Raw genomic sequence first — 27,813 nt, forward strand, 5'->3', positions numbered from 1 at the left:
CCGACCAATAATTCGAAACTACTAAGCGGATTAAAACTTCCGATGGTAAAGGGTTTAAATAAAAGTATCGTTAAAAATTCATGTCAACGTATATTATCAGTTAGTCGAGCTCGAACTCTATGATGTCGCCGAGTTCGATGTCGTTGTCTCCGTCGCTGTCGCTGCTCTGTCGCTCGGCCGCCTGCGACAACACACACCGCTCAAATATCCACTCACACGTATACATATAATTATAAAATTGACTTGTAGATTAGGTTATTTTTATAAACGTAATATCTTACGACTTATCCTAAAATATTACTTAGAGTATTAAAGTCTATTTTCAATAAACGTTCCAATTTTATTTTCAACCGACCTCAAGAATAAACCAATCATTATTGTCATTATTAAATATTAAACTGTTTTGAAGCTGCTTAGACCAGCTTGGTGGTGCAGTACTACTGTATGTATGTGTTATTTACCCGGCGGCGCGTGCGCATGCGGCGTCGTGGCGGCGCGTCGTCGCGCTCGTCCCGCGAGGACTCGCCGGAGCTGGCGCCCTCCGCGAGCCCCATCACCGCGTTGCGCAGCAGGTTCGATGCCACTGCTCAACATGCGCAAACAGTCATACTAAGGCATAGCCGCACTACTACGACATTACGTCGCCGATGTTCTGTCCATACCACATCATTCTATTTACTTCTTATACCCGTCTCATCCAACCAAAAGGTTGGTCGAGTAAATTATAGAATTTGACGGAAAATCGGCAAAATAATTGCATCATAATAATAAATTATGTCATAATATAATAATGCAAACATTTTTATTTATACTTAAGCCACTGACAGTTTTTAAGACACAAGGCGGTCGCTGTACTACAGTAACATTTAAACTAACATTGTCACTCTGGGTATATACTAACGTATTACAAAAGACTGCCACATAGAAAATAATATGTATAAAATAATTATATTTTTTTTTATTAATAGTACTTACAATCATCGTCATTGTCGGAGCCGGAATCGGAGCCGTCGTCGTTCTCGGAGCCGCCGGCCAGCTCCTCTTCCTCGTCCTCCTCCTGGCGGCACACAAGCATTTTAGTTATTATTAAACTCTACTTACCGATATCCTTCTTATATTCTATCGTACGTATAAATACATCTTGAACATCTTGAAAAATTACATGCAATAGTATATGCATGTGTGACTATACGTGCGTGTGCGTAAGTATCCGTGTGTGTGTGCGTGTGTGTGAGTAGCCCTGTGTGTGTGTGTGTGTATGTGTGCGTGCACGTGGTTAGATGTGTGCGCATTACCGCGTCATCGTCGTGGTCCCGCTTGCGTCCGACGTCGTACACCTTGACGCAGGACTCTTGCATCTGCTCGTAGTCGCCCTGATTCTCCACCAGTGAGATCTGCGTGCCGTACCGCGACACGCCCAGCGAGTAGATGTTGCGCTTCACGTCAATAGTTGCTGGTTGTAAATAAACATAACATAATAATATACAACTATTTTATTAAAGTCTAAGGTCCGGAATATTTATTAGGTATTATAATATTATGATCTAAAGAAAAATAAATGCGATTTCAAATTACATCGTTTCAAAAGACTAGCGCTGATCCACAAAAGAACGCTAATGAGATTCAGGTAGATGTTCTTGTAATATAAAGTAAAATGACTAGCTATTTTCTATAAATTTTGCAAGCATTAAAAAGCAAATAAATAAGATTAACGTTCAATTAAATAAGTTATCAAAAACGAATTCACACTGAATCAATCGGTTTCAGCCGCCTCATGGTCGACCAATACCTTGTCCACAGAGTAATGCACTTACCTATACTGGAGTAGTCGTAGGGGTCTAGCGTTTTGAAGCTGGTGTCGAACTGCGAGCGCTCCTCGGGGTCCTGGTCGGAGAACACCGCGTACAGCGCCGTGCATGTCGGATTGAAGATCACCTGCCGACCGACACAGCGTCAGATCAGATACGATCATAAACATTAGTAAAGGGGCCGAGCTACGCCGGAACAAGCTCATTTCACATGGCTATAAAGGGTACAGACCGAGCAAGCGAGCGCGTGCGAACGCTAAACAACGAACGTGAACGAGCATGTCTAGAAGATGCAATTAAGTCAAGCGAGCTAATGTTTCTATCGGAAAACTACTCGCTCACTCTCACGCATGGCTATAAGGGGTACGGACCGAGCAAGCGAGCGCATGCGAACGCTAAACAACGAACGCGAATGAGCATATTTGGAGGATGCAATGAAAACGAGCGAGCTAATGTCTGTATGAGCAAAATCACTGTCACCGTCAATCATACTCGTTTACGTAGTCTGTACCTGATACAAAACTAACATATAATATTTTATTATACCAATACTCACTTCAGATTTGTCTAACGTAGGAACTGTCCGCAGCAGGTGGAATGTCCTTAGGTCCCATACTTCTGTGTTTGATATTACCTGTTAACAAACTCAAATTCAATTTCTAGTATACCGCAGTTATCTTTTTTACAGAGTAAGTAAAAAACAACTTCAAATGGCTTTTAGACGTGAATTTAGTCACGAATGGCGATAAAGCTATTGTTACTGGTGAACAGCGGGTGACGACAGATATAAGAGATTTGTTATTTTAACTAACTTCAAACCAGCCAAGACATAACGGGCGTACAGTATATACCTAATCATTCTATTACAAACTATCGGGAACATTTAGGCGGTTACAGCACAAGGGTGCCGTGCTCTGTACGGGCACACGCGGGCCGTCCAGTGTTTTTAATTCGAATTACATATTAGTGATATTATTGTTCATGGTATGTAGTTATGTTCATGACAAGGCCGGTGACTTGCATATCTAGCCATTAATTTATAAAAACAGCGTTTTTACAGTAGTTACCTCTAAGCCGTTGGGGTGGAACACGCCGCTGTGCGTTTGATTCAGTTTGTCGAATTTGTGTATCTCTTTGCCGGTGTTCACGTCCCATATGACGCCGTCTGGAATTTAAAGACAAGCTCCAAAAACTTCCACGACAAGGTGAAACATTTTACAAAATTTATTGAGTGTATGATCTTAATTACATCAACATCAACCAGTCGAATTGGATGTAACCTGTAACGGCTGTGTGTTGATATTGAAATAAATAAATAAAATCATTTTTTTTTTATTCAACAGATAGAATTGACAAGATAGAATGCGAGGATCGCAGTAAGCAGGCAGACTCTAGCACCTAGACCGGAATAATCGCCAAGCAGAAGAAGAGGAGACAGAATAGACAAATCGTAATCATTCTCCGTGGCACTATGAGCGTGTAGTTCGTTGAAAAGTAATGAACCATTCCACCCATTTCTAATATACATAACTACAATAATTGTAGTGAAATTTGATGTTCAGAAAGGAATAGTGTTCCAAATAACGTATGTATATTTAATTATGCCCGCAGCTTCGCCCGCGTAAAAATGTTTTCCCGGGATAAAAAAGCCTAGATGGGTAGCACTAACGAGCTAGTAGGTTCCTATTACTGAAAACCATTTCAAAATCGGTTGAGAAGTTTCCGAGATTTCGCACCAAAATATTTAAACCTAATCACATTTATGAATATAAGCAATTGCTTTGCCTGTACAGTAGGGAAAAATAGTTTTTTCACTAACAACTCTAATTTAAAGTTTCTAACCGGAAAGCACGAGCTCATCGGTTGGGTTGAAGACCGCTCTGTTCTTGGCGTACTGGTTGCTGATGCTGGGCGTCAGCGTCATCAGCTCGCGGCCGGTGCGCGTGTCGAAGATCGTCGCCGTCTCGCCCTTCGTGCCGATGATGCGCTCGTCCGACATCTTCGAGAACTCCACGTACTCCTCGTTGTCTAACTGGAATCTGGAATAATTCCAGAGTTAATGTAATCCTGAGTTTACGAAATGGTAGATAATTTGTTAATGAGTCTACAGTTATGTCACCCTGTGTAATTTTGGCAATATTGTGTTCAGATTGGGCGATAAATATATAGCAATAGCGTTTTGTTAACTTTTACTCTGTAACAAATCATCATCATCATCGTCATCATGCTGTTACATATTATATGCATATAAAAGGTGTTTGCAACCAATTTAGAAACATAATGTTTGTACATTATAAGTTGTAATAGCTTGACAATACTCACAATAAATCGAACTCCTTCATGTTCCATAACGCTGAAAGTGGTCGCCAGGGTGTCGTTGCTGATGCTAATAATAATAATCCGTCTCTGCTCGCCTGTACACAAAAAACATCATTTCATTGGTTTCAAGTATATTGACTGCCTCGGTGGCGTGGTTGTATTACAGTACGACTGCAGTGTTGAAGTCTCGGATTCGGTTCCCAGGTCGGGCAAAATGATATTTAGTTTTTCTACTCAGTATCAGCATGGAGCCTGGAATTTGTGCCCGATATGGCGATAGGCTCGCCCCCATCACACGGAAAGGAATACACACGGTGAAAAATGAGTGCACCAGTTGCGCCTCTGCCTACCTCCGCGGAGATAAAAGGTGCGAGCGTGTGTGTGTGTGTGTGTGTATATATATATTCAGACGGCAATATCAGCCAGTCATCTGAGTCGATGGACCAAAAATAATGGAATGAAACTTTACGTTAAAATAAATCACAACTGTCAAGAAATACATACGTAACTTCAAAGAGTCAAAAATGCAAACTATGTAGAGATCGCAACCAAAACCATCATTGCACTGTTCATTTTACGGCACATTTTTCACTGTATAACATATACTATATATATCCTTGTCTAAATGTACAGTCAGCCACAAAAGTATCTGAACAAATTTGAAACTTTAAAACAGTTCTACACATTAACGTCAATCGAAATATTATTTTATATCTATACTTGTATCTATACTATTATATAAAGCTGAAGAGTTTGTTTGTTTGTTTGTTTGTTTGTTTGTTTGTTTGTTTGAACGCGCTAATCTCAGGAACTACCGGTCCAAACTGAAAAATTCTTTTTGCGTTGGATAGCCCTTTGTTCGTGGAGTGCTATAGGCTATATATCATCACGCTATACCCAATAGGAGCGGAGCAGTAATGGCTAATCTCAGGAACTACCGGTCCAAACTGAAAAATTCTTTTGCGTTGGATAGCCCTTTGTTCGTGGAGTGCTTTAGGCTATATATCATCACGCTATACCCAATAGGAGCGGGGCAGTAATGGCTAATCTCAGGAACTACCGGTCCAAACTGAAAAATTCTTTTTGCGTTGGATAGCCCTTTATTCGTGGAGTGCTATAGGCTATATATCATCACGCTATACCCAATAGGAGCGGAGCAGTAATGGCTAATCTCAGGAACTACCGGTTTCAACTGAAAAATTCGTTTTGTGTTGGATAGCCCTTTATTTGTGGACCGCTATAAGCTATATATCATCACGCTATGACCAATAGGAGCGGAGCAGTAATGGCTAATCTCAGGAACTACCGGTCCAAACTGAAAAATTCTTTTTGCGTTGGATAGCCCTTTGTTCGTGGAGAGCTATAGGCTGTATATCATCACGCTATATTCAATAGGAGCGGAGCAGTAATGGCTAATCTCAGGAACTACCGATTCGAACTGAAAAAATATTTTTGTGTTGAATAGTCCTTTGTTTGTGGAGTGCTCAAAGTTATATATCATCACGCTATGACCAATAGGAGCGGAGCAGTAATGGCTAATCTCAGGAACTACCGGTTTCAACTGAAAAATTCGTTTTGTGTTGGATAGCCCTTTATTTGTGGACCGCTATAAGCTATATATCATCACGCTATGACCAATAGGAGCGGAGCAGTAATGGCTAATCTCAGGACCTACCGGTTTGAATTGAAAAATTCTTTTTGCGTTGGATAGCCCTTTGTTCGTGGAGTGCTATAGGCTATATATCATCACGCTATACCCAATAGGAGCGGGGCAGTAATGGCTAATCTCAGGAACTACCGGTCCAAACTGAAAAATTCTTTTGCGTTGGATAGCCCTTTGTTCGTGGAGTGCTTTAGGCTATATATCATCACGCTATACCCAATAGGAGCGGGGCAGTAATGGCTAATCTCAGGAACTACCGGTCCAAACTGAAAAATTCTTTTTGCGTTGGATAGCCCTTTATTCGTGGAGTGCTATAGGCTATATATCATCACGCTATACCCAATAGGAGCGGAGCAGTAATGGCTAATCTCAGGAACTACCGGTTTCAACTGAAAAATTCGTTTTGTGTTGGATAGCCCTTTATTTGTGGACCGCTATAAGCTATATATCATCACGCTATGACCAATAGGAGCGGAGCAGTAATGGCTAATCTCAGGAACTACCGGTCCAAACTGAAAAATTCTTTTTGCGTTGGATAGCCCTTTGTTCGTGGAGAGCTATAGGCTGTATATCATCACGCTATATTCAATAGGAGCGGAGCAGTAATGGCTAATCTCAGGAACTACCGATTAGAACTGAAAAATATTTTTGTGTTGAATAGTCCTTTGTTTGTGGAGTGCTCAAAGTTATATATCATCACGCTATGACCAATAGGAGCGGAGCAGTAATGGCTAATCTCAGGAACTACCGGTTTCAACTGAAAAATTCGTTTTGTGTTGGATAGCCCTTTATTTGTGGACCGCTATAAGCTATATATCATCACGCTATGACCAATAGGAGCGGAGCAGTAATGGCTAATCTCAGGACCTACCGGTTTGAATTGAAAAAATCTTTTTGTGTTGGATAGCCCTTTGTTCCTGGAGTGCTATAGGCTATATATCATCATGCTATAACCAATAGGAGCGGAGCAGTAATGAAACATGTTGCAAAAACGGGGAAAATTATGAGTTTTGAGAGCTTCCGTTGCCTGCGCTGCGTAAACGGTTAAAGTTATGCAACAATGATGTATGACGGGATTGTTTCACTTAAAAAGTTCTAAATAATATAAAAAAGTCCCCCGCTGCATCTGTTTGCCTTAACGTGTTAAACTCAAAAACTACCCAACGTATTAAGATGAAATTTGGTATGGAGACAGTTTGAGACCCTGGGAAGAACATAGGCTCCCGGGAAACTACTATTTTTATAACGGAAAACTTTAGCCTGAAAAACTTTATAACGCGGGCGGAGCCGCGAGCAAAAGCTAGTCTAAAATAAAATGAACTCCGAAGTTTATTTTTGTAAGGAATAAACGACCGATGATACGGATACAAAAGTTTAAAGCCTTGAAATTTGAATTACTTCAAATACTGTTGTGTCTGACTGTACATTGGATAACTTTAGCCATTATAATACATACTTGCATATGGTATATGTACGACTCGTGCACTTGGTAGGAATTCTCCTCTATGCCGCTGAACAGGTTGAACACTCGGATGTCGCCGGAGGACGTCGCCGCCAGCAGTTGCTGCTGCGTGGGCTGTGGGCGATGGTTATGGATATTATGTCTGTATGTTTTTTTTAAATGAATAAACAATGATTGCGTCGGTTGCGTACTTGCATTGCGTGCAGGTATGGTCGCCGTTCTGAAGTTACGGTTTCGAATCCCGAATTTCAAATCCCCGAATGTGGGTTCCCTAGTTGCATCTCTAATTTGTATTTGTTTGTTATAAACAATGACATAATTAGAGACTTAAATTGACCCAACACAACACAACAATTGACCCATAGAGATCAAAAATAACTGTGCACCTTTACACTTCTTTCCGTATATCATCTAACATGATGTGCGTAGTGGGCACACATTGGTCGTAATACAAATATAATGGACGTGCGTGTCGTAAACAAACTGTCGACACATTGTAGAGAGTACTTACGTGGAATATTGTGTGCGTGAAGAATGCGTCGTCGTCCTGCAGCCGCAGCGTGCGCACGGGCGCGAAGTGTGAGTGCAACAGACGCGCGTGCGCGCGCCGCCCGCCGCCCGCGCCCAGCTCCCGCCGCGCCAGCCGCGCGCACACGTTCAGCGCCTCGCCGCCCCACCGCGCGCCGCTCGCGCCCACGCCGCCCACCGCGCCGCCGCACCCGCGCGGCTCCGGACACTTGTGCGGCCTGACACGACACACGGCACGCGTCACACGTCACACGCTCATACTCGCAAGATACTATAAAATATTACTAATCGGTCACTATAACTCACTCGAACAAGTTGAACTGTGGACAGGTGACGACGGGGTTCTTGCAGAGCGCGTGCTGGTTGTAGAGGTACTCGGTGATGATGGAGTGCAGCGTGACGCGCGGCGGATTCGCGGCGGGCGGGTCGCCGGGGGCGGCGCTCAGCTGCTTCTGTAGCGACCGCCGCTCGATGGTCGCGCCACCCGTGCCCCCGCCCGCAGACGCGCCCACGCCCGCAGTCGCGGGACTCATGCCCGTACCACTTCCACTATTATACACTTTCCTACAAACATTACCAATTTTATATTCAACTACATATTAACATACGAAACGATAAGTTGATATCAATCACTACACCCACTTATGAATTATGAGAGCATCACCCACAATTTTATTTTTTTTTGCATTGTACAGCAGCGCAATCATCGCCCAGACATAGGATCATAACGAAATATAAACCAGAGTTCAATGTCTAATATAACAGGCACAGAAACTCCTCACTTTCTAAAACATTAAAAGAGCAATTAATGATACTGACTTGATCCTAATGACTTGCGGCAGCGGACTGGCCTCGTCGGTCTGCATGTGGTTGGAGGTGTTGAGGTCGGTGGAGTCGCGCAGCAGCGAGCCCGTGCTGCTCGTGCGCACCATCACGATGCGCGGCGGCTGTACAAACAGATTGCACGGTCAGTACATGGCAGCACAGCACACAAGGCGCGGTGCAGACGTGCGCTGTAGTTACCCGCACGGGCGTGGAGGGCGTGTAGACGGGCGGCGGCGGCGGCGCGGCGCCGGGCGGCGGCGGCGGCAGGCCCGCCTCGCGCTGCAGCGTGGCCGCGCTCTCGGCCAGCCCGCGCGCCGACAGGTGCGCCGCCACCAGCTGCAGCAGCTGCCGCTCGTTGTAGTTGATGCGTGTCTGCGCCACCACGTTTGCCTGCACAACATCGCATACTATATACAATATCGTCACTAGGTTCTAATGCTAGTATTAATTGGTGATTAAAGGTTTATTATTATAGATACACATAGCGCTATTCGTGTGGCGAGCAACATGTTCTAACATGTTTTATTATTATATAAAGCCATAGGAAAATCCACTGACCCTGTGTATATTAGCGAGCGAGGTCTCGAACTCGGCGCCCATGTGTTTGCTCTTGCCGGAGACGCGCTCGAGCAGCTCTAGCGCGTACTTCTGGAACATCACGTGTTCCTGCCGCTTCTCCTGCAGGATCGGGTCGCGCATTAACACTGCAACCAAAATGCACCAATTGCACAATAGATTTTGATTTTAAGTGTCATATAGATAGATCAAATGGTGAATTTAGTTTACATTTTATTCCAGATAAAAGCAGAAATGGGTTTTAATATAGAGAAAAAAAATCCTAAATTTTTAACGGCGCGTTACCTTGTATCTGCGAGGTGGTGAAGAGCGGCAGCTTGGAGATGATCTGCCGCACGGTGGGGCAGCGCGCCAGGCCGGCCAGCGCGCGGCACGCCAGCCCGCGCAGCCGGTCCGCGTCCGTGATCGGGGACTTCACCATCATCAGCGCCAGCAGCACCTGCACCACACAGTGTGTCAACTTGTAGCTAATGCTGGGCCCTTATTCTGTATGACAGCGTAAACGCGTAACGCGGCCGTGTCATGTTATCTTCGTGAAATGTTCTTAAAATGGTATTCTGTATGCCAAATTCTATAGTCCTAAACGTGACGCATTGCGTTACGGGCTTGTTACGCATTATCAAAGTAACGTGTGGCATAGAGAATAAGGGCCCTGACAATACAAACTTCAAAACATTACAGTCGCGTTTACACTGTTATTTTATAGGCATAGAAAACACGGCACTTTCGAATCTATTAGTTACAACTAATATTTATTGTAGGCACAAAAGCATTTGTCTTTGCGCGATGATGCAAATCACGGCCAATCTTTGCACAACTAGCTCCCGCTTATTGTGTGATGGAGGATGCTGATTGGATTCTGTTTGTGACAAATATTTATTGTAAGCAAAAAAGAATTTATCTCGGTGCAATAATCCAAATCACGGCCGGTCCTTGCACAACTAGCTCCCGCTTATTGCATAATGGAGGCTGTTTTACTGTCCCTAACTCCATAGACTAAGTAACAATAGTGTGGAGTCGACGTGACACACGCATGGGCCGCTGTAGCGGGTTTTGCACCTTACGTATCGCTAACGATACGTATACGAATATCCTAATACCAGTAACCAGTTCTAACGTAATACGCACCATTATACCGTTGTTTGTTCTGACGCTCTCCCACACTTTCTGTATGATATCCTCGTACGACTTGAGCGCGGTCTTCTTTTTACTTGAACCAGTTATCGAGAATCGCGACGTCGACGATCCTGCCTGGAAAACAATCGATTACATATCGATTTTTGATGACGATTACAATTTCTCTAGGTACCATAATTTCGCCTATAATTAAATAAGACGGTAATGTTTATTGTATGAAATAAATATGAATTATATAATTACAATTATACAAATATTTTTTTATAAATATGTTACGAAACTGGAATAAAAGGGAGCAACGATTATGACCATATTTTTGAAAATAAGATTGGATAGTTTTTACCCTGTGTACGGGTGCGCACACGCAGTTGACGAGCACGTTGAGCGCCGCCTTCTGCACCTCCGGCTCGGGCACTATGTCGCCGTCCGCCGCATCTGAACCACACAATATGAAATTAATTAATAATACTACTATTAAGATATAGAAATTAAAATATATTTAGATTACAGCATATTGTGTCATATCTTTTCTCACCGTTTGAGAAGCTCAAAATATTCATGTCTTAGCTTTTGGGTCATATTTCGACAAAATTGCATTGAAAACAACTAGATTCAAATTGATTGAACATTTTACTGTCTGAACCTTGACAGACATTATATTTTTCGACCTTGGCCAACTTGATAAGAAGTGGGGTGTCAAACTATGATTGTAATTATGACCAATGATAAAAGAAGTATAGAGGATGGGTAATATGGTCACGTGACATGCGGCACATTTAATGCATAAAATGGTGCCGACTCCGCCCCTTACAATAGTGATATGCTAGTACCGAAAATTTTGTATCGACATCGAAGAATTAAGAGAGATAAACAAGCCCCAAAAAAGATCAAATACGAAAGGGGTTAGGAACTACCATAATATAAATATAACAAACCATAATGTAAACAAACAAACTGAAACTGATTTATAAGTAACAATTGTTAAACAAAGCAGTACCTGTTGTGACAAACATCCAGTTGTGTTTGATCTATATTTGTATGTTGCACTATTCCTTGCTAAAAATTTAAGTTACAGATTAAGATATTTATTTAATACATGATAAATGGAATAAGATAGCGTAGCCAGCAATTATTTGGTTGGTTTTATTTTTTATTATTATGCTCTTTGATCGAGAAACATAACTATGGTTCAGCAAACTAAAATCAATGACCGTAAAAATGGTGGTTAAGATAATCAATTATAATAATTATTTGCAATAACAACAATATGATTATGTATCTATTTCCGTGCATGCAAAGGTTGCTCGAAACATAAGACCGCCAATTGTAAAAATATATCTTACATTTCATCTTTATGTGGTTTCTTTTATGTTTATCTATTCTTTTATGTAACAATTTTAATTTTATTCATAGCAATATATTAAAGTAATATTACTATTAGGTGAAGTATAATAATCATTACTATTTTACTTATCGGGAATATTGTTGGAAACAGTTATCTTTACTCGCGTTAATTAAACGTGTGGTTTATGCATATCTTCTCAAAATGTAAAGAAATATGTATTTGGTGTAGGATTCCAATCACGTCGCTCAATATTCTCAATTCATTTTGCCTTGGTTTTTAAATTTTTTGGTTATCTTAAAAACATATTCTAATTTCACTTAGTTTGTCGTTCTGAATAATACAATATTGATGTGTGCTCTAACATTCTTTCAAAGACAAAAACCGTAACTGATAAACGGGCGTCTGTTAAAATATCGATATCAATAATTTCCAAACAAATCCACCCATCCCTAAGCTCGTGTGTAAACAAACATAATGATTTTAATGGATATAAATCACGCCTAAAAGAGTTCTAAGCTTATCAAACAAGATCCACATATAATTTTAATTGATAAAAACACATCCAAAAGTAAATATACAAAGATATTTACAAATTTTCGGTAAAAACAGTTACTAACCTATGAAAAGATATTTCGGGGTCTTTCTTGCGTGAATTCGATTTGCATCCTTTCACACAACACTGAGTCACTTTCGAAACTTAACAAATACACTAATAAACAAACTTAACAATTGAGAATATGATTATATTACTTTAAATTCAATATTTATGAAGATTTGTTTACATCGTCTGACACTACATGTACTTGCTGACTGGGCTACGATAAATGGCGTTTCGGCCGCAAGGCGGTCCCAGCGTGTTGAAGTAAACGAAATAGTGCCATATTCGAAGAAAGCAATTATTTTTGTCTTTGTTTGTTGCGTTCCAAATAAGCTTTGAGTAAAAGAGATAGACATATATATTGACATTCTGCGTCGATTTCCCTAACATAAATATAACTTATTCATATAGCTAACTTTTGAGGCCTGTCCTCTTTATATTTAGTCACTAGCTTTTGCCCGCGGCTCCGCCCGCGTTATAAAGTTTTTCAGGCTAAAGTTTTCCGTTATAAAAGTAGTAGTTTCCCGGGAGCCTATGTTCTTCCCAGGGTCTCAAACTGTCTCCATACCAAATTTCATCTTAATACGTTGGGTAGTTTTTGAGTTTAACACGTTCAGGCAGACAGATGCAGCGGGGGACTTTGTTTTATAATATATTTTTTAGAACTTTTTAAGAGGAACAATCCCGTCATACATCATTGTTGCATAACTTTAACCGTTTACGCAGCGCACGCAACGGAAGCTCTCAAAACTAATATTTTTTCCTTGATTTGCAACATGTTTCATTACTGTTCCGCTCCTATTGGTCATAGCGTGATGATATATAGCCTATAGCACTCCAGGAACAAAGGGCTATCCAACACAAAAAGATTTTTTCAGTTCAAACCGGTAGTTCCTGAGATTAGCCATTACTGCTCCGCTCCTATTGATCATAGCGTGATGATATATAAATTTGAGCACTCCACAAACAAAGGACTATTCAAAACAAAAAGAATTTTTCAGTTTGAATCGGTAGTTTCTGAGATTAGCCATTACTGCTCCGCTCCTATTGGGTATAGCGTGATGATATATAGCCTATAGCACTCCACGAACAAAGGGCTATCCAACGCAAAAAGAATTTTTCAGTTTGGACCGGTAGTTCCTGAGATTAGCGCGTTCAAACAAACAAACAAACAAACAAACAAACAAACAAACTCTTCAGCTTTATATAATAGTATAGATTGATTATGACGTACTGAGCACAATGTTGACGCCGGTGGTGAGGTCTTCGTCGCGCATGTCGATCTTTTCGGTGAGCAGCAGCTGCACGCGCGGCGCCACGCAGCACACCGACACCACGTCCAGGGCCGACCGCACCGTCTCCGACCTGCCACCGGGGACATAGTCTTAGACCACATACAACATTCTCATACTTGGGTAGTCACGTCGAACTATGAATGTATCAGCGACAAATTGATTGATGAATGAATTTTAGTATGTATAAGCGACATTAACTTGCACGATTTACCAATATCATTAGCAAAGCTGTAGGCGTGAGTTTTTAAAAACACTAATTTGATGATTTTTTCTAAACATCAGACGGGACCAAACCCTTCGCAAGCCGCATTAAACAAGCTTGGTTTGTTGCCCCTAATAATGAAAAATATATGAGTCCACTATAATAGTGTAGGCCGGAGGTGGCACGAGTGTAGTTGGTACCTGCCGTTGAAGTTCCACTCGTAGGCGTACCCGACGACCTGCAGCAGCAGCGACACGCCGCCGAGCTCGACGAGTTCGTCGACGGGCGCCCAGCGCGACCACGCCACGCTCTGCAGCAGCTCGATCTGCTCCTGGATCTCCTCCGGCGACGACTTCGACGCCTGACAACCACGGCACAGGTATAAATACGATCCTAGAGACGCTACATATACGTCGTTCAGTGCGTGATTAGTACAGGTTTGATTTTTTGTCATGGGGCAATAAGGACAGAGTTTACTTTAATCACTGTAGCTACAAACGGTTTTTAGGAATCTTCTTAGATTTTAAAGATTTTTCGAAGTGCATTTACAGAGTCACAGTTGTATGGAAAATTCATAGTCAGCAAAACAACGAGCAATTTACACTTGTTTTATGTTAATTGATCCTGTCGTTACATATTATAAAACAAAGTCCCCTCACCCTGTCTGTCTGAAAGCGATCAAATCAAAACTACTGAACGTGCTTCCATTAAATTTGGTATGGAGATAGTTTAAGACCCCGAGGAAAACATAGCCATACTTTCTATCTAGGTCAAATATATAACAGGGCGAACAAACTGTATCACGCGGGCGAAGCCGTGAGCAAAATGTGTTTGTTTATAAAGATGAAAAGATTACACGTGACCCTTGAAAGTTGGATAACTTTTACCAAGAAAAATAAATGTAAATACAAACCTTGTAGGAAGGCGGCTCGGGCACGTTGTCGCCGTGTTGTCGGGCGACCTGCGCCGCTCGTAGCCTCAAATGTGCCTCGAGGTACCTGCACAAAAATACATAAGTTTGAAACTTTATGTTCTTTGCATCTATTTTTTTTCGATACAATAAGTTCAACTGTTCATATATTAAAGTTATCAATTTATAGCATTCCGATTTCCGAATTTATGCAGCCCGCTGTATACTCTACAGTGGTGAAAAGAAAAAACGGATACATGGGATTTCTGCTCTTATAATACAATAGTCAGATGTACACATCAGATACATTTAAAAAGACACGTATATGTGTGAATAGACCCGTGATGCGCATGCGCATGTCCGCCAGTGCGTACCTGCGCAGCGCGACGCACACGTGGCGCACGATCTGCCGCGCGGCGCACGTCTCGTCGTCCGACACGCGCGACTCCTCCTCGTCCGAGCCGAGGATCGGCAGCGTCGATATCACGTTGTACAGTTTGCGCAGACCGTCCTGACACACAAAACACATTCAAAAACCTATCCGTACACAAATACACACAAATTCACCAATATTATGTCCGAATAGATAGGTGGGACGTAATAAGTGCACACACTTGTCATTTTTATTTTCGTTTCATGATTTTATATAAGAGGAGCTTACACTATAACATGTATATTGTTATTAAATATCCATAAATATACGAGATACAATCTATAACTTATAATGTGTGACAATTGCATGATATTCCTCAATAAACTTTATTATCATGATTGAATTCTTTTATTTTTAATTTATGAAAGGTTGAAATTCAATTAATCATATTAAACTGTGCAATATATATTTGCACTTCACTGACCTGGTTGTCAAACTCCTCGAGTATGACCCTGAATTGGAATGAGAGGCCGAAGAACATGGTCGCGTGACACCGGCCCGAGTCGTGCGAACACTCCAGCAGCCATAACGCATATCTACAACAAAATAAACATAAACAAAATTAACAATACGCGGTGCGCGAACAGTTATGATCTAAAACTATATCTAGTTAGTAGTTTGCTGATAGATATTTTATATCCGCCTGAACAGCGACCACTGTACACAGCGTGTTAAAACCCGCCACAGTAGCCTACGCAAGTGTGTCGCGTTCCGGGATCAGCCTTTGTATATCCGGTTCCAACTGGCCGGAATAATTGTATCGACTGCTAAAGGGTAATCATCTGTCGTCAGTCGACATTCTATTGGACCCCACTCCACTTTCCATCGGGTACAGTGGGGTCACTCTGTCGTGCACTTATTAAAGATAAAGATTGATTGCTGGCCCAATTTTCAACACAAACAAAAATTACTACTAGTTGGTTGGTCTTCCGTATACCAAAGTCCGCCAGAGTAGCTTAGTAACTGCCGCTTAGTCAATTTCTACTGCCAGTGGTACAAACAATACTGTTTTCTTCAAGTGCATACATAAAAGGCAGTGTAATTACTTTGCAATATGAGATTTAGCATAATACTTAATGCAGACTAACTTGACTAAGTCGGCGAGCGTCTTCCTGGGCAGCAGACACACGCGCTCCATCGCGTCCTCGCAGTACGCCAGGTAGTACAGGCAGATGGACACGCCCGTCGCCGCCACCGACGGCCGCGGCACCTCCAGGAACTTCTGCAAACATACAAAAACTGATATACTGCCGTGCTAAGCTCAAAAGCGGTATCTCAAAAAAAATCAAATCTTGATTTTTATGTCGTCAGATAGCTTATAGAAATCCACCTAATGAACTTACCTAAATAACGGTATCTTGTTTAGAACTTGTTTAAAAAAACCTTAAAAGAGTTTCTCTATCTTAGTTTTACATACAAAACCTTAAAACTATATTTATAAAACTTCCGATTATCTATCTGCAAATAAGGTTTCCCTGACATACCGCTTTTGCGCTTAGCACGGCAGTATAATTATAGTCGAACTGCGTACAAGACATTTCGGCCGTGTATAATTTGAAGTATGTCCAATATCGCTCCAAATGACACACAATTATAAGCTTCGCTAATCCGGCAACATAAGTAAGTCGTACATTGTACCTGAATATATCCATATGCAAAAGAATCAAGACTACATATAGACTATTTGACAGGGTAATATCCTTTATCTATATATATTATAGATAAAGGATATTATACATTATACACTATATATATTATAGATAAAGGATATTATACATTATACACTATATATATTATAGATAAAGGATATATACATTTCCCTTGGTCACGCCATCACGCGTGAACGGCTAGACCGATTTCACAATTTTTTTTTTATTTTTTTTTTGTTATGTTTGTTGTTGTCAGGAGAAGGTTCTTATGAAAGAAAAAAATCAAAAAATTGCGCGGAAAATTAGAAAAGCTTAACGAAAATATTAATTTTATATAACTGTCAATTGTTTGAAATAACTATCATCGATTGACAGAATGCGCGCTGCAAATTCATAGTTAAGACGGGACAACGTCTGTCGGGTCAACTAGTTGGTCTACATAATATTCGACTCGCACTGTACTACCACCAGGTGTAGCCAGCGCGGCAAGATAAATAAATGTATATACACGTAGGTAACCTGCAAGCCGCCCATGTTGATGAAGTCGATGGAGAACTTCTTGTGGCAGAGCAGCGCGGCGAGGTACTTGAGCGCCTCGAAGGCGAGCCGCGAGTCGCGCGACTCGCGCACGTTGAGGTAGCCGAGGATCAGCCCCAGCGCGTTCTGCTCGAACACGTGCGATAGGAACTGCGACACGACAAACCGTGCACATTTAGCAACAGTAACATTGACAGTGACATTCAAATATACTTTAATTTTGGCTTAAATAATGTTATATCCTGTGTTTGATTATGTATATTTATGTTTATATATCAGAAAAAAATACGAAAGAAAATCTTAATTGGCATGAAAAATAAAGCAGTTATTCATATTTAAAATATTGTGATCTAAAGTGTGGGCGTAATAGAATTATCGCGCTATCTCTTTCTCATACACGCAGTGTTATGGCGGATATAACCCGGTGACGTCACGGTTTGCTATTACTGTTTGTTTTTGACAGTTACTATTTAGAAAATTGTATTTCCTTTAGAATATGGATGACATATCTGGAAATTAGAACTCAAAACATGGTTTCACGGTTTCAATGTAATACTACTAGATAACAAGGTGAATTAAAATAGCAACATAATCGTCAGTGAAAATTAAGTTACCTCTTGATACTCCCCCATTGGTGTCAGATACCTCAATATGAGCATCTGTTTGGTCGCGTCTGTGGGTGGATGGATTTGAATATTACCTGTAATACAATGAATTATATATTATTTCACAATATCTCATGTTTTCTTAAACTAAAACTTACATTTATAGGGATATGAAATACAAAGTTAATTTTGTAGCGGCATGTATTCTTGCTTTGCATTATGGTATAACCAATATGATAATTAATAATCAAAATAATTTAACTCAAAAATTAATCATTTAAGTTACATTAAGTTATTGAATTTACTTGCTCAATAATAATAATAAGTCCTGGTGCGTTACAGACCGATGACGTAAGTCTCCATCTCTGCCCAGCTGGAGTTGGAGGAGGTCTCGTGCAGCGGCGGCGCGGCGGGCGGCGGCGGCGGGCGCGGCGGCGGCGACATCATGCCCCAGTGCTCCGGCGACGACATCGCGTTCGCTGCCACGACACAACCACAGCTCGGGCGGGCTCCCACACAACAATAATAAGGAGGCCCACATGCACTATGAGTATGAGTTCCAATGATTCCAAACGATATTAGTATTCATTTAGCTTTCATTGGCCCACATACACTAAAACTTTTTTTTTTGGCTTGAATGACGCGACTAGCTTGCCATACGACTGATGGTAACGATACGACCGCCCATGAACAACAGAAACACCATCCAACACCTTGAATTACAAAGTATTGTTTGGCGCTCGCCATATTGAGACATGAGATGTTAAGTCTAATTATATCCAGTAGTTACACTGGCTACAATGTAAAAATGTGTAAGCAAATACACTAGTATTATCGATATCCGAAGTCGATGATGCTGATGATGATGATGTATTATGATATGCTGGCACTATTAATATTACAATGCATAGATACATACTGTTGTAATTCTTGACAGGTGTCTCTGGGTCCTTCGGGACGGCGGGCGGCGTCTCGTCCACTATCATGTCGCCCCCTCCGCCGTCGTCTTTCTCACGCTCTGGAAATATTCAATATATTTTAATCGTGATTTAGAACTAGTTTTAATATGAAAATCCTAAACAAGTACATATCGACGGTTGAAAGGCTAATTGACATAAGCGACATTATTTTCCGAAAAAATTTAACTAAGTTAAAAAAAGCAGAAAAATGTCCTGATTTTAAATTGTATGAAATTAAGATCGCAAAAAAAATTTCGCTTCAGTCAATTAGCCTTTCCTCCGTCGTTCTATTTATTTTTTGTTACAGCTACCAAATAGAATTATAATGATAGAAGATTAAAGGGCTCTTGGCTAACTTCAGCCCGTTTGAATGTAGTAGCGCATACCTTTCTTTTCGTTGACGGGTCCGTTGCACTTGATGTCGTTGTTTTTCTTCTTGTCGAAGCGCGCGAAGTGCCGCGTCTGGCTCGGCGGCGTCACCGAGTTCTGGTTTGGTTGCTGAAAAAAATCAACATGTTTATCACGAGGTATATTTTTTATATTACATTATTATTTCACGTGGAATAAATGTGTGTTGTCAGAAACATCCGTCAGTCTATTGTTTTAGCATTAGAAATTTCATACAACTGTAAACATTTGTAAATGTTATAGTATAACAAGGCGAGTAGAACCCATGTCTTTGATCCTATTGGTACACAAATGTGGCTCACATTTGCCCGATGAAGGATTACACCAAACAATACAGCTACAAAGGAAACATGCTGTTTATTGTCTTATGTACTTACTGTCATGTGCGGTACAGTCGCTTTGGCTTGCTAGCGTACAAACAGAATAAAATCACTATTAAAATTGGGAACATGAACACTTAAAGCAGGATGCCTGCTAGCATAGGCGAAGGAAACTCAGGGCCCAATCTAATGTATTGTTACCTCTCACACACAGGCTTTTTATTCTCGAAAGGGTAGACAGAGGCGTTACTAGTACATACTTATCAACATGTGTAGCACATCTCGTTATGCGATAAGGGTTGTAGGACTAGACTGCTACTAACCAGCTCCGATATGTCTTTATCTATCTCTGTACTTGCTCATATTAGCCCACAAATTAATGTTTGAACAAAACTGAGTTGGACGACTATGGGTCGTCAACGAGGGTCTACGTATGTATATAACCGATAAAATATATGTTTCAAACTTTACGCGAATTAAAACGACATTGCCTATGCAATGCGTACATATAATAATAGTATCATTATTATATGTACGCAGGAGACTAGTTTTCATTCAATACTCCTCTAAAAACCTATCTCAACAAACGGTTCAAATCAGTAATTTCAGGTTCATCCCAATTATCAACCGATCAAATTAACAACACTCTCTATCAAACTAACTTTACAATGATTGAGAAAATACAAAGGCAATGATTGAGATCGTTTATTGAAATCGGCTGTAAGTATTCTATTTAAAATAGTAATAGCATCTCCTACAGTAATACCCATGTAATCATTTCGCACCGAAAATTATATTACTCTAGGCATAATTCGGAACCACATTGGTCTAGCATGAATCTCTCCATAGACTAATAAAGTACTAAATCATGAGTGTCTAAATACATGGGATCTAGCACCTAATGCAATCCCTATACTCTAGAAAGTACTTTTTATTCAAAGAAGATCATATAAAGTACACTCACTTTTTCCTCTAAGTTTTTATTCCTCAGCACATGTAACCTCCGCAGCATCAACGGCACCAGCATCGCGTTTAAATCTCTGAAATAAATATAAACTTTAAAATGTGCATTTTTGCTAGGTCTCCAGTCTTAATACGTTAAAGAAGAATAAGCTTGCCTCATTTTGGAATCGAATCCAAACTTTAAAAATATATAAATCATTTATTGTGAGATCACCATCACTACATAGTATAAAACAAAGTCACTTTCTCTGTCCCTATGTCCCTTTGTTTGCTTAAATCTTTAGAACTACGCAACGGATTTTGATGCAGTTTTCAAGAGGAAGGTTTATATGTATAATAACATCCATTAAATAGTGGAGAAATACTGTTATTTTGTTATGTTATACCCGTGCGAAGCCAGAGCGGGCCGCTATGTTTTTATATACAACGTTCACAGTTTTTCTGTAGTGTGTTTTGTATCAGCATTGCACTTGTCCGAAGCCGGGGGCGGTCGCTAGTAATATATATAATATAGTAGTTTAGATTTCCAAGGACAAGCGTAAAGCCCGGCACTGACCTGAAGTTGGTCGCGATCTCCTGCACCTCCATGGCGGCGGCGAGCAGTCCCGTCGCGTAGCACTGCAGCGGCTCCGGCGAGTTGGTCGCCCAGTTCACGAGCCGGTGGATCAGCGCCTCGTTGTCCTGTGCAAGCAAATTAAACGCCACATGTCAGAAATCAACACCAAGTACGTAGCAGGTGGCAACTGTGTCTTATAAACAAAACAATGAATTGCTTTTGTATATTTCTAATGTCTTCCGTCAACACACTGTTGAGTTTCAGATGTGATGCTTACCACTAAGGGTGTGGTGTGCTCAGGTTAAGGGCGAAGTGAACATGTATTAAAGACCAGGTTTATTTACTAGTGGTCAAGTACTTCATCATACAGTACAATTAATTTGAAGTCTATATATTTTATAGTTATGATCTTGTATTTTCTAATTTAATCATAAAAGGTTATCCTATTACGATATTTATTTATGGATCATCTCTATCGTATTTAGTGCATAGACTGAGTTAAATACAGTCTCCTGCTTTCAGAGCATTGCAACTAAACATATATAGTAAAGGATCATTAGCTATTAGCCAATTTGTGAAAGACAGTGTAATATAAAGTGGCTATATATACCACCTGGAAGACGACGCTCATCTCGAGGCCGGGCATGAGGTCCAGCGTGAGCCGGCACGCGGCCACGTTCAGCTTGTGCACGTCGCGGCCCGTGATGTTCTGCCGCGAGTAGTACGTGTCGCGCACGTAGTCGTTCACTAGCTGAGGACAACACAACACTCTTACACCCGTATTCATAAACAATAATATTAGTACGCACAGTGCCCCCGAACACGCGTCGACAATCTGACAACCAACCGAAGCAAAGTAATATCTTAATATTAAACTAACTCTGAAATTAAACTAATTTTCGGATTCTATCGCGGTGCTGGTATTTTATTTTCTCCCGACGTTTCGAAGACTTTGCAGCCTTCATGGTCACGGGGGGGACTGAGGTGTTGTTCATCCGTAAAGTCAAAGTTACAATATCTACCTACATTTTACAATTATATTTTATTCTGCGTAGATCGGACCACCAACAGCTAAAATTTTAAAAAAATTAAAAAAAGTTGTATAATTGTAAAATGTAGGTAGATATTGTAACTTTGACTTTACGGATGAACAACACCTCAGTCCCCCCGTGACCATGAAGGCTGCAAAGTCTTCGAAACGTCGGGAGAAAATAAAATACCAGCACCGCGATAGAATCCGAAAATTAGTTTAATTTCAATGTCTAACATTCGCGTAAACATAAGAAATCATTATTAAACTAACTCTCTCAATATTAGATACTCATACGAGCCCCTTTGCCTGAGCACAGCCAAGGCTGTCACGGCTAATGCACTCAGAAACATGCTTTATTGTCATATCATATGTAAATTAAACGGACCTTTATATACATACTAGTTTTGATTTGATTTGACTGAGAGGAGCTTTTATGTGATAATCGATAAAATATATGTTTCAAATTTTACGCGAATTAAAACGACATTGCCTATGCAATGCCTATGCCTATGAAAACGCAATGTTACTATGAACATTTTGAAAACCATGTAACAAGTACAACTATTTTTTCTGTTTAGAATGTAACTTACCTTAGTCATGAAGTTGTCTTTTTTGAACATGACTTTGAGCGCGTGTCCGAGCGCGCACTCGGGGTCCGTCCGCGAGGGATGCCGCTCGTCGAACGGATCTGGGTCTTTCTTCATGAAATTCTCTGTCTCCGCTTCTATTATCTCTGCTATCCTGGAACATTAAGAGAGATTGCATTTGATTTATTTTCTATATTATCTCGAATTTTATTTGTTTATTCTGCGAATATTATATTTCGATAAAAATAAATCTACCTGCCTACTACCATATTCAAGAAATGATAATCTCAAATTATACATAGATCAAAACATTTATTATAAAGTATGTAATATTTGTTTATATTTATCCTTCTCGGAACATAATCAGAGAAAGTTCATAATTGGGTTAATTTGAGCTCTATGGGACCGGAATAAATTACACCATTATTTATTTCTTTATTGTTTTGGCCCAGCTGCAAATTAATTTATAGAATTTTTAAATTTGAAATATAGATTTTTCGATTGTTTTTAATGAAGTTAACCAAATGGATTGAATAATAAATAAATAGTGTTTATTAGATAATATTAATTATTATTCTTAGCAATTGATGAAAATTAGAAAATTTTTGTTATTTCTGTTTTTCACCTACTTCAGTGTATGTTTTATATCTTTCATTTTTACCTGAAAACATACTGTGTAGTATGGAAACATCATGTAAAAATATAAAAATAATGGCTCGATGCATTTCGATTCTAAACCTTAGATAGATGAACTAAATAACTAAAACATAGTATACCACATATTATATATTATAATAAGACAGCATATATATCACAGTAAGAGTTAATAATTAAAAATTATTGATAATTAACAATGTAGGGACAATGTAAGTATGAATGTTTTATTATAATATAATAGAAAAAAATAATCATTTTGATATTTAAAAACAAATGTTGCTTCAAAACCAACTGAGCATAGTTTTAATTGCTGGTATCAATATAGCCTTTGTTTAATTAAGAATTAGAGTACTCTCTAACTTGTATTCTGAAAAAGACTTTTATGCAGTCTTAACAATGAGCAAAGGCTAATATTTAAGATCATATTTGTTGAAATTCCTTAACCTATTTCTAACATCTCATAAATTTTCAATAACATTACAAAAATTATTAGAAATTGCAATATAATCATACAATATTTAATAACTATCTTCATAATACATACTTTAAATAAAATATTAAATCTTCAAAACCACAATCAATTACAGTGTAACCTTAATATAGCAACCCTCGATATAACAATTTATTGGATTTAACAAAAATTTCAAAATCACCTAGAACTGCCTGTAAATTTATGCAAAATATACCTTTACACTACAACTATTTTTGTCAAAAACCTTTTTATAATGTATTTTCAATAATGCAAAATATAAATAGAAAGTATTATTTACCTCTATTTAAAAAAAATTACAACTTTTATCCCCAACATAACATATTCTATCAGTTATCTCCATTCAATTTCACAATAATTCATGTCTCAACAGGTTCAAACTTGTTAGATTTTTCATGACAAACACTATAATTTGACATTTAGTAATGTAAACACTGCTCTTTTAAATAACTATTTATATAAATATACAGTATTTTCATTTCATTGTAAAAATAATTATTATAACAGGGAAAGCAGGTTAGTACTTTATATAAAGTTGAGATTAATAATATTTTTTTACCTTTTTATAACATATAATTGACCAACCTAACCTCTGTATAATGAACCTCACTATAACAAATTATTTCCTAGTCCCTTCAGTTGCATTATATCAAGCATACACTGTATTTAGACTAAGCTCTTTGGCCTTATTCTCTATGCTACACTATTATTTTAATAGTGTGTTCACACTGTAGAGTATAGAGGCAGCATATTTGTTACAGTCATTTACTATTCATTGTACTTTGATACAATGAATAGTAAATGACAATAATAGGCCCCTATCATAACATGGAAATTTATATTTATTTCAACATAAAATTTACTAACAACATTTTGAATTCATCACTATTTTTATTATTTATTTCATTAGTTCTTTTGTATTATACTGAATTGTGTTATTATTACATTATATTTTAATGTTGCTGTAGTTTACTGTTACTGATGAAACACTACTCTATAAGGCCTTAATATTGCAATATATGAAAATAATGTATTTCATGAATATTCTCTGTTATAAACTCTCAATAAATAAATGATACAAATAAGTCAGAATGAACAGATTTTAACTATAATATAGGATTCTGAAAGAAACTATATGTTTGTATGAATCAATTAGATGGTAATTGATTTTAAAACCTTTATTGTAGACTGCAATCACATTGTACCTTACAGTTACTTATATCTACGGAACATGCTGGAAATTGGGTATGCCATTTGTGCCTCCGTCTACCACATCAGGGATAGGTGTGTGGGGAGAGTATATAAATAACTTGCAAATTTTAGTAAATCAACCTGAAACGATATGAAATCTATGAATATGTTGGCTTCACACTGTTGATGTTAACAAACAAGTGAGGCCATAGTGATATAACTGAGGTGATGCTTAACAAGTTTTGGAATATGTCGAGCATATTACAAAAATTTATGTTTGTGAATAATAAGGTTTTATTTGATGAAATATACTATATTGGGATATTATGTCGCAATATTATTGCATAATATTGTATAATCAAGTATTTTAATTAGAAATTTGTTTGGGTCATCGATAATGACAATTCTTAGATGTTTCTTTATATGGTCAATATTTTAATGTTGTGTTTAACTCTTATATTCTCTATAAAATATATATCTTAATGATTATCATCATTTCATGTTTGTAACAAATATATATAAATAAGTTGATTAGATATATATGTGTCAAAAGGTCTGATAGCACAATTTATGTAATAAAATTAAGATTTTTTGTGACATGACCGTAACAAATGTACAATCGTTAAAGTAATGGTTATTATATTTATAGCCTAACCACATGTGTTGCATACGGTATAATACCAAAGTAGTGTGACATTTGACAAAATTCATAACAACTGATTTACCTCGTCAGAGTCGGTATTGGGTCGTAATTTGGCTGCATGTGCTGCTCCTCCCATTGTCTCAACAGTTCTGTTACTTCTTGAGCTGGTGGTGAATCCATTTAGTATGATAAACTTATAAAATCACGATATAACCTCTTCCACCAACTAATGTCATTGGCATTAAACAACAAACAGTTATTTTACACTATTTTATAATAATATTAACAATAAATCTATTTAACATTGTAGACAATTTCATATAAAATTTATAATTCAATCACATTAAAATTCGTTCAACAGTTTCTTTTTTGTCTTTATGCCGCGCACTTCATTACAATTTTAACAATTTGGTGTTTGGGATACCATGTGTCAAGTGCACAATTCCCGAAAAGAATTATACAATTCCATTCATCTCCTTTGTTACTTGACATCTATCAGAGTATAAAAGCAATTTGCAATCATACTTATATATAAAAGAATACTACATATTATTACTAAAATAAAACCAAACAAATTTCTTTGCCTGGAACCTCGTAGTTGTGAATAATTTCGATTGGTAAACTTTGAGATGAAGTCAAACCTTTTTAAACTTTGACTATCATCGCTGCTAACAATATTATGTCCAGTGGTTACAGACATGTGACGTCATGTGACTCATCCCATTTTAACGGTGATGTGCGTACATTAGCTTACATAACTATTGTGACTATGTACAAGAAAGCACTTGAAAAAAAAATACAAAGGATGTAAAACAATTGATGACCAAAAGTAAGCCTGGAGTTTCTTTCTGCCTTTCATCTTCGGGTAGTTATCACTTAGGTAGCTAGTGAATGGCTAGCTAAACTAGGGCTCATGATTTCGCCGGCGATGATCGCAACGCGTTATCCTTTTATTTCCTCCTACTTGCCAAACCGAGCTGGCTACTTTGGTTTATAGTTTATACCTTGTTATTCCTTATAAATTTTATCCCTGATTTAAAATGCCCATAGTTATATAAGAAATATTAATTGTTATTTAGAAATAATATGTAATTATTATTCCTATACATTGTTTTGACGTATCATAAGTGCAACTTTGTTCGTCTACATGATAAATAAAGCATTACATTTTTTTTTTACTTAATGTCATTTAATCGACACTATAATGGGGGAGCATGTGTTTGACAGTTTATACATATATTCCGAATAATTAGTATCAATTATTTTAAATTATATATGTATGCATATTGCATAATAATAAAGATTTTTTTTATGGCTTTGATTGATGAGACGAGCTCGCCATTCGCCTGATGGTAAACGATACGAGCGCTAATAAACAGTAGAAACACCATCCAACACCTTGTATTACAAAGTATTGTTTGGTATTCCAGTGCGCTCGTCGTCCTGAGACATGAGATTAGTCTCATTATGTACAGTAGTTACACTGGCCACAATGTCGTTCAAACCAGAACACAACAGTGACTACACATTGCTGCTTGGCGGCTGAAATAGACATTGTGGTGGTACCTCCCCAGGCGGACTCTCACATATGAGAGACCAATCAGTACCATCAGACCAACCAGTAGTAGTAGTAGTAGTGCCCGTAGACTGTTTCCGGATCTAATGATATTCGTTTTAAGCGAAAGGTGTACTAGATTTTCAATATCATTTAAAGCTGAACTTACCAAAGCTTCTAGTTTATAATTAAACCTAGCATGAGGATTTGATTCCATGATCTACAATGAGCTATAAGGTAGTTGCCTGATTGTTATTTATACAAGATATTACTTATAAAAGCAAATACCAAAAAACCAGCATAGCATTGCAACTTTTTTCTGTTAACTGTTTGGCATTTGCCGTTCTACTAGAATTCAAATACTTGTATTACTTATAACGTGTTTATTTTTAACAGATTTTAAAAACTCTTTCTATGCTAGATTCTGGCTTATAATTTTGCTAGGCAGGGCAATAAAGACAACTATTTCCATATATATTATAATTATCTTTGGACAACTACATGAACTACCCCCGACCACAGCCGCAGATAAACATTAATCATATAAAAAAATATTATG

General features: G+C 38.6%; 1 protein-coding gene across 6 annotated transcripts; it reads right to left on the minus strand.

Moving 5' to 3' along the window:
* Positions 1–70: 70 nt before the first annotated feature.
* On the minus strand, positions 71–26,145 carry LOC115454346 (protein mahjong). Of its 6 annotated transcripts, XM_037443457.1 has the most exons (35): positions 25,782–26,145; positions 22,722–22,872; positions 21,709–21,849; positions 21,099–21,223; positions 20,544–20,619; positions 19,238–19,349; positions 18,812–18,910; positions 18,330–18,371; positions 18,237–18,299; positions 17,902–17,987; positions 17,270–17,437; positions 16,190–16,323; positions 15,526–15,637; positions 15,043–15,179; positions 14,672–14,756; positions 13,959–14,119; positions 13,496–13,626; positions 10,662–10,753; positions 10,310–10,432; positions 9,467–9,620; positions 9,164–9,309; positions 8,804–8,995; positions 8,600–8,727; positions 8,087–8,344; positions 7,764–7,998; positions 7,247–7,366; positions 4,131–4,222; positions 3,651–3,847; positions 2,876–2,973; positions 2,365–2,442; positions 1,815–1,935; positions 1,296–1,453; positions 976–1,057; positions 462–586; positions 71–181 (listed from the first exon to the last, which is right to left on the minus strand). In XM_037443457.1, the coding sequence occupies exons 1-35, from the start codon at positions 25,877–25,879 to the stop codon at positions 101–103; spliced, it is 4,401 nt and encodes a 1,466-aa protein (XP_037299354.1). In that variant the 5' UTR covers positions 25,880–26,145; the 3' UTR covers positions 71–100. The 6 variants fall into 6 exon arrangements, with proteins under 6 accessions (XP_037299354.1, XP_037299356.1, XP_037299352.1 ...); XM_037443459.1 differs by having other exon boundaries at positions 462–583; positions 18,237–18,371; positions 21,712–21,849; XM_037443455.1 differs by having other exon boundaries at positions 18,237–18,371; positions 21,712–21,849.
* Between the last annotated feature and the right edge of the window lie 1,668 nt (positions 26,146–27,813).

Source organism: Manduca sexta, chromosome 26 (assembly GCF_014839805.1).
Source record: "Manduca sexta isolate Smith_Timp_Sample1 chromosome 26, JHU_Msex_v1.0, whole genome shotgun sequence".
In the NCBI taxonomy this organism is placed as follows: domain Eukaryota; kingdom Metazoa; phylum Arthropoda; class Insecta; order Lepidoptera; family Sphingidae; genus Manduca; species Manduca sexta.

Excerpts from the sequence above, each read along its gene's own strand:
- LOC115454346 (XM_037443454.1), bottom strand. The coding sequence starts at position 25,879 with ATGGATTCACCACCAGCTCAAGAAGTAACAGAACTGTTGAGACAATGG. Across the intron at positions 16,324-17,269 it reads TCAACATGGGCGGCTTGCAG|AAGTTCCTGGAGGTGCCGCG; the intron begins GTTACCTACGTG and ends GTATGTTTGCAG. Across the intron at positions 15,180-15,525 it reads TCGAGGAGTTTGACAACCAG|GACGGTCTGCGCAAACTGTA; the intron begins GTCAGTGAAGTG and ends TTTGTGTGTCAG.